The sequence below is a fragment of the Mobula hypostoma genome, chromosome X1 (genome assembly GCF_963921235.1).
Source record: "Mobula hypostoma chromosome X1, sMobHyp1.1, whole genome shotgun sequence".
In the NCBI taxonomy this organism is placed as follows: domain Eukaryota; kingdom Metazoa; phylum Chordata; class Chondrichthyes; order Myliobatiformes; family Myliobatidae; genus Mobula; species Mobula hypostoma.
This window is the reverse complement of record NC_086128.1, coordinates 46,501,297-46,511,831: the sequence shown is the minus strand read 5'-3', so window position 1 is coordinate 46,511,831 and position 10,535 is coordinate 46,501,297. Positions and strand designations below refer to the sequence as shown.

Below are 10,535 nucleotides of genomic sequence, written 5' to 3'. Positions count from 1 at the left end.
AGTGCTGGGACCCCAGTTGTTTACAATATATATTAATGACTTGGATGAGGGAATTAAATGCAGCATCTCCAAGTTTGCGGATGACACGAAGCTGGGCGGCAGTGTTAGCAGTGAGGAGGATGCTAAGAGGATGCAAGGTGACTTGGATAGGTTGGGTGAGTGGGCAAACTCATGGCAGATGCAATTTAATGTGGATAAATGTAAAGTTATCCACTTTGGTGGCAAAAATAGGAAAACAGATTATTATCTGAATGGTGGCCGATTAGGAAAAGGGGAGGTGCAACAAGACCTGGGTGTCATTATACACCAGTCATTGAAAGTGGGCATGCAGGTACAGCAGGCGGTGAAAAAGGCGAATGGTATGCTGGCATTTATAGCGAGAGGATTCGAGTACAGGAGTAGGGAGGTACTACTGCAGTAGTACAAGGCCTTGGTGAGACCACACCTGGAGTATTGTGTGCAGTTTTTGTCCCCTAATCTGAGGAAAGACATCTTTGCCATAGAGGGAGTACAAAGAAGGTTCACCAGATTGATTCCTGGGATGGCAGGACTTTCATATGAAGAAAGACTGGATGAACTGGGCTTGTACTCGTTGGAATTTAGAAGATTGAGGGGGGATCTTATTGAAACGTACAAGATCCTAAAGGGATTGGACAGGCTAGATGCAGGAAGATTGTTCCCGATGTTGGGGAAGTCCAGAACGAGGGGTCACAGTTTGAGGATAGAGGGGAAGCCTTTTAGGACCGAGATTAGGAAAAACTTCTTCACACAGAGAGTGGTGAGTCTGTGGAATTCTCTGCCACAGCAAACTGTTGAGGCCAGTTCATTGGCTATATTTAAGAGGGAGTTAGATATGGCCCTTGTGGCTACAGGGGTCAGGGGGTATGGAGGGAAGGCTGGGGCGGGGTTCTGAGTTGGATGATCAGCCATGATCATAATAAATGGCGGTGCAGGCTCGAAGGGCCGAATGGCCTACTCCTGCACCTATTTTCTATGTCTATGTTTCTATGAAATAAATCAATTGAAGAGTTACACCAAAGTTCATCATCTCCTTTATGCACAACACAAAGGTGTCTGCAGTGAAAATTAACGCTTTTATTGGTATTTTCTGAAACTCAAACTATTAAAAACACACAAATCCACAAACTAAACACAGCTCATGTGGTGTACATTTGTCCAACCTTAACGTTCCAAAACATGTATACAATTGATAACCAAATCTTCAATAGTGTCTATAAAAACAAAATAACTCTACAAAGATATGCTTTCAGGCCAATTCAATTATTTAAATATAAATCTGGTGTTTCAATTAACTAACTTGGCCAGCAATTTCCTTTACTCATAACATTCATGTGATATTATTTTCAGTTAGCATAGATTTTTCTGATCAAATACACTACAAAAGTAAACAATACAATCAGAATTCTTCAGATACCCTTATAGTTTCTGAATGTGAATGGACAGTTAATATTTAATAGGGGGGGGTGAAGAGAGAAGAGTCTGATAGTGTTTTGATGACAAATGAATGGTTAAGCTGCAATGTCAGGCTTTAAACTTCATCTTGTTTCACTCAAATTTACTATTTACAAAGATCATACAGAAAATTGCTTTGAAAATTTCCACTGCTTGATTCCCTTGGAAAGAACATGTTATACACATGTAGAGAATTGCAAAGTTTTCTCTTTTCTGAGGCAACACAGCAAGTGGTGCTGGATTCTCTTTTTTGTAAATTAACAAACACATGGCAGTGTAAACTAAATCAAAAGCAAGTTTTAATCTTAAATTCAACAAGAGGGAGGGAAAGAAGTTTTGTACATATTTGTAGCTGTTAAGACCTGCCCATGTAACTGTTACAGTACTGCATTTCTACCGCTAGATGGTGTTGGTTAACAAAAGGCAACAGCACTTTTAAATCAGGTTCCCCAAAGTCATTAATTGTCCAAATCCCAGTCGCTACCGCAAGTGTACAATTCAATACTCAAATTTTCACTCAGCCAGATCTAAAGTCTCACTTTACTACACATTAAGAGTTGGGAGTCTCACTACCAATCCATTCCACAAACCAAAAAAAAGGCAGGGTGGGGAACAAGGGATACTTGCATTTATGGAGGTGGTATCACAATACTGACTACAGTACAAGTGGGAGACGGAATAGAAAGCAAAATGTTGTTTCTGGATAGATGTGTTATTAAAGTAGGGAGAGCCCTGGACATAAGCCTTGTTTCTTGATCATTCTGGAATTCCTTAGATAGCAGCACAAAGCCAAACTTTCATTACAAAGATTAGAACAATCCAAGGTAGCAGCCCACCAACAAAAGTGATGAGCACTAAATACTGACCTTTCCAAAGCACTCATCTCTTCAAAAGGAATTAAAACATATATTAGGCTCCACATAGCCACCAGAATTTGTTTAGAGATGGTTGTTACTTTGCTGAATCCAAGCTTCGCCTGTGGCAAAACACCAAACTATTTTCTGACCACTTCAGAAGGCATACCAATCCTACCTCCCAATTATTACCAAGAATAGAGTTTGAAATCTGTTAAAACCAGTTTTCTTTGCAGATGTTACTTTTTGTACAATACAAAACACACAAAGCTACATTATAGAATTAAATGGGACAACGTGTAGACCAAACTACATTTAAGAGTTACACAATATTTTACTTTGGCCTGTATAGATTTCAGAGCCAAGTATATCTAAAGCCAATTTTCAAATGAAACTAAAAATAAAATGGCAATCCAGATATTTGGTTCACTGCAAAGATTGTCAATTATAAGAATTGAATTACATTTCACACCCTCACTATTAATAAACTGGCAAGTACTTTAAAATGGTACAAAATGCATTCTAGAATTAAAATTGGAATGAGAAAAGTGGATTGTGGTGGCAGAAAGACATGGTGAGAAATATAGGGTTAAGTACTAAGATTTGCCAGAGCTATAGTTCAACTACAAATTTAGTAATTGCACTACATTATCCAGGGTATCAAGCTTCTTTCAAAGCAGTTTTGAAGATCACTAATTGTAGACCAATATGATATAACCTACAGCTTAATTGTAGAGATGGAAAAGGCATGATACAGCAAAAAATTACATCAAAACCTAAAATGCTAGCACATAGTACACGCTCATAACAATAGTTTTAAGAAATAAATTTTAAACTTGTTCCAGAAAAAAAAATTCCACACTATCTTTTAAATTTGAGACATCAAGATAAAAGTTGAAATGATGGTGCTATTTTCTTCACAGGCTATGTATCCAAATATACCTGTAAATTAAACTGGAATGCAGAGGAATTAATTTTTAAAAAAAAAATCTATACACTTTGCTTTTAAGCTAGAGGCTTCAAATAGTTATTTTTAATACCCAAGTTGGAACTTAATGAAGCTAGCCCTTTAGATGGGTACATTGTTTAAATAAATACAAAAAAAAACATTTGTATATTTAAGCCCAGATTTATATTAGAAATTAAAAATACAATTCAGTATAAAAAGCATTTGAAACAGTGACAATGAGAAAGTAAAAAGATAAATACAAATTGCTGTTAGACATAACAGGTGCAAATAGACCTTGTGCTCATTGCTTGTTCCCTCTTTGTCTCCCCCATCGAAGAACCAAACTTTATTATGGTGCAACCAAATTGTTGAATTAAGCCATTCTCTCTCCCTGCCACCCCCCCCCCACACCACAATCTCTGATTGTAAAGGGTGGCACAGAACTTTTCTTTGTATTCATTTCAAAAGTATTAAACACTTTAGTACAGAAGTTTTAAATGATTCAAAAAGTCAATAGAAATTGAGTGCAGAATAATTTGAGAAGTAACTGAACTTCTCAATGGTTGCATTTAGAATTGCTAACCAAGGGGGAAAAATACTTTCTACCAGGGTGTAGGCAAACTCCAGATTATGGTGTTAATTTGCTTGGAGTAAAATGGAGAAACTTGTGATATTGAAAAAAAAATGGACAGCAAGTGTATTCCATTGTGTAAACACAATGTTCAATACATTACAAAACACTTGTGCACTGTATCAAGACACTTAATTGTATTGCTATCTCATTGCACAGGTTAGGATCAGTATAACCTCAATGTCAATTATTTATTTTGAAACTGAGTATGAAGTCGATTTTTAATTTGCTTAATCTATTTTTAATTCAATTCTCTATTTGTTACCCAGATTGACTTAAAATTTTGATTTTTAAATACCTTCCTTCTCCTTTGCAGCAAAATAATTTGTGGAAATTACAATTTTGTTCAGTATTGAACAAACAGAAATTTCATTTCCCAAGTGGCATCTCCATTAATGGGCTTAAGCCACATCATTATACTTTTACCTACAGAAAGAATAAAGATCAAACACCATTTAATTCGTTTTTGCAGCTGAGTTTTTAAAAAAAAGTGTCTGATTGACAGGAAGTGTACTTGCTGCTAGAGTATACCAGTATTTCATTCTGCTCAACTTGTCTGTGCATCAATTCTGCTCCAACTATATTCTACAGCCTTTAAATCAACAGCAGTTACACAAGTCACCTTTCATTGCTCTACACTGCTTAAAAATGCAAAACGAACACGTTTCATAAAGTAAACAGCAAGAAAAGTTATTTGAGAAAAAAGTTCCAATGTGCATTCTTCAATGTATAAACAATTTTATTTTCAAAATACTGTAGCAATCTTGAACACCAGGTATGAGACAAGGTTAAAAGCTGACTGAAAGTACTCCAGCAAAATTTCTAGATAGTGGCAGGACAGAATGGTGTCATGTCTTTATATTTTACTTCAGTTTAAGCTTGTTTTTAAACCTTGACTGCACTTTCAACATTTCCACTCAGGCCAAGTAAGAAAATGTACTATTGTAATTAAAAAGATGCAGGAAAGACTAGAAGGCATCTCCAAAATTTGTTACCATGGACTCAAACATTTATGTATATATGCTAAGAATTTGGATTCACACAAGCAGATGTTTGGTGCCAAGTTAATGAATTAAATGCTCAGCATAAATATTTACAAATCTCAATAATTTTACAATTATTGGCCTGTTAACATACGAAACAAACCTGTAGTCAGGTAACAATGCATCAACAGCTAAGACAGCCACAATCTGTAGTACTCATCACAAATTTGTTAATTGTGAAGTTCCAGTCAGCTGTTAACTTTTGCGGATTTACCAGTTCAAATTATTAATGAGCTCTGAAAAAAGGCACTTTCTTCTGTCTGAGCAAGTTTCCAAGGATCAAACTGTAGAGGTTGTTCCTTAGAAAGCTCAGCAAAGTCTGTGGTCCCTGAATTCTCCAATGGTTGCTGGAATGAGACCTGAGTTGTAGACTGGCAAGAAGTCAAAGTGCTCGAAGATACCCCAGTATTTGGGGGGGGTGATGAAACAGATGCTGGTAAGTGCCTCAATATCAAGTCAACATTAGGTAAGAGAGGCTTAAGAATATGGACTGGGCAGAAGGCAGATCCGGTAGGATTGAAATTAACTTTGTTTTTATCTGGACACGAGTACAGCAGGGCCTGCTCGAAGGAAACAGCCCTGGGGAGAAAGAAAATAATCCACAATCATTTCATTGGAAAAGTATTTTTAAACCAGACAGTACTACTGAGTTTTTGTAATAAAACCTGTTGATAACTGACACATCAACATTATAAACTTGAAAAATAAATCAGAATTTTATCTGGGATTTTTAGAAGTTTGCCTTTGGATTTTGTTTTAAAAATGAATTACAACTGGATTGCTGCAAATTTCTGTTTTATAGTGAATTTAGAGTTTGCTCCCAAACCCCCTCTGCCTTACATATTCACTGTTTTACCAAGTTGTCATTTTGTCTGTGCATTTTACTCAAATCCACTCCCAAAACACTGTGCATGTTGTTTCCCAGCTTGTACTGCTTTACTATAATATTATAATTAATTCAAGAACTGGTTTCAGTTTATCAGATGACTTCAAATGCATCGCCTTTCAAGTGAAAATTCCCATAAGCTTTGATTCAACACATTTGGGAATACTCAACATGCATATCACTTCTTCTGATTTTGAACACCATACAATCTACTCAGAGGGCAAGGTATAAAACTGAATAGTGTGCAAACAGGTCTTAACAGAACTAATTCAGCCTTTCAAATCTAGCTCAGTAAAAGATGCAGTCACAGTGACCGTTTTGCTACAATGTGCACCTTGTTATAGTCTGGAAATCAATCAGCCTACTGTTCTATGTACTCCGCACATTGGATTTTGTTTTGTTCATTCAGGTTCCATTGAAATATTAATTCTTATAAGCCAGACTGAGGAGTATAATAATCATCAAAATGGTTGATTTTCTTTTTAAATGCCACAGCCTAATTTTTTAAAAAAAGCATCACAAGAGAGAAAACCCAACACTAGTAGGCCAATTAGCACGTGGCTGTCAATATTGAATAGAAAGCCCTCAGCTTTTCATCTTGGCCTAGATTTCATTCTTTTGCCAACTCCACTTAACTAACATAATGAAGGCTCCATCCTAGCTTCACTGTGAAAATTAGGCAAACACTAGTGAGAAAGGAGAGATCATTCAAAATTTTTTTATGCCTCAAAATAGGTTATGCTGGCTTCAGCCCTTGCATGGCTAGAGTAGCATCATTTGTCAAACTTGTCTGAACCAGGAGAAAAATGTTTTTAAGAGTGACAAAGCTATATCTATATATAATTAATAGGGAAAGAGTCCAGAAATCTACATTTGTTGCTTCATAAAACTAATAGAACCAAGGGCTGAAACACCACCAATGGCAAAACAGGGATATGCTATTAGTCATTAATTTGAGAGCAAACTGATTCATAACAGATGTATGCTACAAGCCAAACAGTCAACTGATAGCAATACTGGAAAGTTTGAGTACAGATTGCCTTCAGTTTAGTTGAAATAACAACCAAGTTATTACAACATACACAAATATCTTTCTATGAAAGAGAATGCACTGAATTGTTTGGATGCAAATCATTTACTTACGGGGTTTCTTCAAATGCAGTCACCCGCTCACAACCTTCTGGAGGCTCCCGTTTGAACATGTAGCTGTGGTTTGGTTTGGGAGAGGAAGCATATTTCAGGAGAGGAGAGTTCGTGCCACTATCTATTTGAAAGAACAGTGGAAAAACTGTGAGCAATATTACAAACTGGTTATGGGAAACTTATTAATGCATTTTTTACATAATTAATAACTGGCAAGATTCCCTAAAGGTTAACTTGCAAATGGCAAGGCAGGCAAATGTGATGTTAGCATTCATTTCGAGAGGTTTAGAATATAAAAGCAAGGATGTAATGCTGAAGCTTTACAAGGCATTGGTCAGATGGCACTTGGAGTGTTGAGACTTAAATATGAAAAAAAATATGCTGACATTGGAGAGGTTCCAGAGGAGGTTCACAAGAACTATTCCAGGAATGGAAGTGTTAACATACGAGGAGTGTCTGATGGCTCTGGGCCTGAGCTCACTGGAGTTTAGAAGGATAGGGGGGTGGGAAATCTCATTGAAACCTATCGAATACTGGAAGGCTTAGATAGAATGGGTGTGGAGTGGATGTTTCTGATAGTTTGGGAGGGAGGGGGGAGAGGAGGAAGAGGAGTCGAGGACCAGATGGCACAGCTTCAGAATAGAAGGATGTCCATTTAGAACAGAGATGAGGATGAATTTTTTTAAGCGAGAGGTTAGTGCATCTGTGGAGTTCATAGCCAGAGGGCTGTGAAGTCCATGTCACTGGATACATTTAAAAGTGGAGGTTGATAGGTTCTTGATTAATATTGGCATCAAAGGTTCCATAGAAACAGAAAACCTACAGCAACATACAGGCCCTTTGGCCCACAATGTTGTGCCAAACATGTCCTTACCTTAGAAATTACCTAGGGTTACCCATAGCCCTCTATTTTTCTAAGCTCCATGTACCCATCCAGGAGCCTCTTAAAAGATTCTATCGTATCCGCCTCCACCACCACCATCAGCCCATTCCACGCACTCACCACTGTGTAAAAAAAACTTAACTCGACATCTCCTCTGCACCTACTTCCAAGCAACCTTAAAACTGTGCCCTCTCATGCTAGCCATTTCAGCCCTAGGAAAAAGACTCTGACTATCCACACAATCAATGCCTCTCACCATCTTATACATCTCTAACAGGTTACCTCTCGTCCTCTGTCACTCCAAGGAGAAAAGGCCAAGTTCACTCAATGTATTCTCGTAAGCCATGCTTCCCCAATCCAGGCAGCATCCTTGTAAATCTCCTCTGCACCCTTTCTATGGTTTCCACATCCTTCCTGTAGTGAGGTGACCAGAACTGAGCACAGTACTCCAAGTGGGGTCTGACCAGGGTCCTACATAGCTGCAACATTACCTCTCAGCTCCTAAACTCAATCCCATGATTGATAAAGGCCAAAGCACTGTATGCTTTCTTAACCACAGAGTCAACCTGTGCAGTAGCTTTGAATGTCCTATGGACTCTGACCCCAAGATCCCTCTGATCCTCCACACTGCCAAGAGTCTTACCATTAATACTATATTCTGCCATCATATTTGACCTACCAAAATGAACCACCTCACACTTATCTGGGTTGAACTCCATCTGCCACTTCTCAGCCCAGTTTTGCATCCTATCAATGCCCTCCATACTATCCACAACACCCCCAACCTTTCTGTCATCAGCAAATTTACTAACCCATCCCTCCACTTCCTCATCCAGGTCATTTATAAAAATCACAAAGAGTAGGGGTCCCTGAGGCACACCACTGGTCACCAACCTCTAGGCAAAATGTTACAGGGAGAGGCAGAAGAATGGGATTGAGGGATAATAAATCAGCCATGATGAAATGGCAGAGCAGGCTCAATAGGCCAAATGGCCTAATTCTGCTCCGATATCTTATGGTCTCATTTACCCTTATAGAAGTAACATTAAAAACAATTAGGTGCCTATAATGCAAAGAAAGTTTTGGTACCACCACAAAAAAGAACAACTTTTAAAGACATTCTGGAAGATTAAAAGTAATCATTCATACTGGGATAAAAATAAAATGAATTTAATAACAAGGGAAATGTTATAATTCTACAGTGGACAATCCCATTCATCTCATTTCTCTGTACTCCAGCAATTTAATTTTTTTCATTCATCCCTATCAACTCCCCTCAATTATTTTTGCTATTAACATATATGACAAGCAGTATTTGACTATAAGCAACCGGCTTATCAGTATGTCTTTGGGAAGGGTCAATACTCAAACGATTGCTGGAGTTAAATTCATTCACCAACTTTTTCCAAAGTGGGAAGTAAAGGCATCCGTTAGTCTTGCGAGACCATGGATCTGCGCCTGGAAAGTCTTCACTCTCCAGGGCGCAGGCCTGGGCAAGGTTGTATGGAAGACCAGCAGTTGCCCATGCTGCAAGTCTCCCCTCTCCACAACACCAATGTTGTCCAAGGGAAGGGCATTAGGACCCATACAGCTTGGCACCAGTGTCGTCACAGAGCAATGTGTGATTAAGTGTCTTGCTCAAGGACACAACACGTTCCCTCTGCTGGGGCTCGAACACACGACCAATGCCTTAACCACTTGGCCACATGCCCGCACAATGCTTGCCCACACTTTGTTATAGGACTTAATAATCCTAATTTTCTGGTACATACTATGAAAATTTAAGATGAAAATTTGTTTCAATGATACACAAGTCAGTGGCAGAAGAGAAAGAGAAAAAATTAAGTTGCATCTTACTACAAACTATGCAAACTGGAAAACCTCAATGTTGCCCAAGATCTTACCTTTATCACGAATAAAAAATGATAAGTCTTCGATAATACAAGCACCTTCTTCTTGGGTTCCATTTGGATATGAAGGAGATGGGGATGGGGACGGATATAGAGAGGGACTACTATAGCCACTGGTCTGTTCAAGAGGTACAGGAGAGAGGTCATTCTGAGAAATGCTGCTATATTGCTGGGAAGGGAAGGGTGCCCTATGCCCATCCGGTGCATCCATAATCTACAAGATAGAAGCAAGAAAGAGGATAAGAGAATAATGAGAGTTAGGAAAATCCAAATCACAAAATTATTTGAATACAATAAACCATTGTTTCACAGATAATTGCTGACTAAAAATGTTTTAACAAACTTTAAACATAAAACGCAAGACCAATAGTGCTCATGATACCTTGATGAAAACAAAGCATAATGTACATAGTCTCAGGATAGGTAAATTCCTCTCTACAAGTAAAGCCATCAAAAACAGACCATTTAAGAATGGTTCACTTGTCCAAAGCTGCAAGATCCTCCCAGAAAAAGTGCTTCCCTCATCCATCCCTGAAAACCAGCTTGGTGGAAACAGACACACAGCTGAAGATTCCAAACAACTGCCATGAGAAACTGCAGCAAGGCAGTGATGTATTTGTTGGTATAAAGGCTTTACCTGATACCTGGCTTTGAAGTAGATTATCTGAAGGACTACTGGTATCAAAGACAATATTTTCTCCTTAACCATTTCAGAAATGATTTAACTACTCAAATTAATGTATAGCTCTTGTGAAGAGAAAAT

General features: G+C 38.1%; 1 protein-coding gene across 2 annotated transcripts in view; it reads right to left on the bottom strand.

The window, feature by feature from the left end:
* Positions 1-1,048: 1,048 nt before the first annotated feature.
* The window catches only part of LOC134340424 (glucocorticoid-induced transcript 1 protein-like), a 46,189-nt gene continuing 36,702 nt past the window's right edge, over positions 1,049-10,535 (bottom strand). For both annotated transcript variants that reach the window (XM_063037641.1, XM_063037642.1), the window contains 3 exons: positions 9,767-9,986; positions 6,980-7,100; positions 1,049-5,529 (listed from right to left, as the gene is read on the bottom strand). In XM_063037641.1, coding sequence (XP_062893711.1) covers positions 5,169-5,529; positions 6,980-7,100; positions 9,767-9,986 — 702 coding nt within the window. In that variant the 3' untranslated portion in view covers positions 1,049-5,168. The remainder of the gene's footprint in view (positions 5,530-6,979; positions 7,101-9,766; positions 9,987-10,535) is intronic.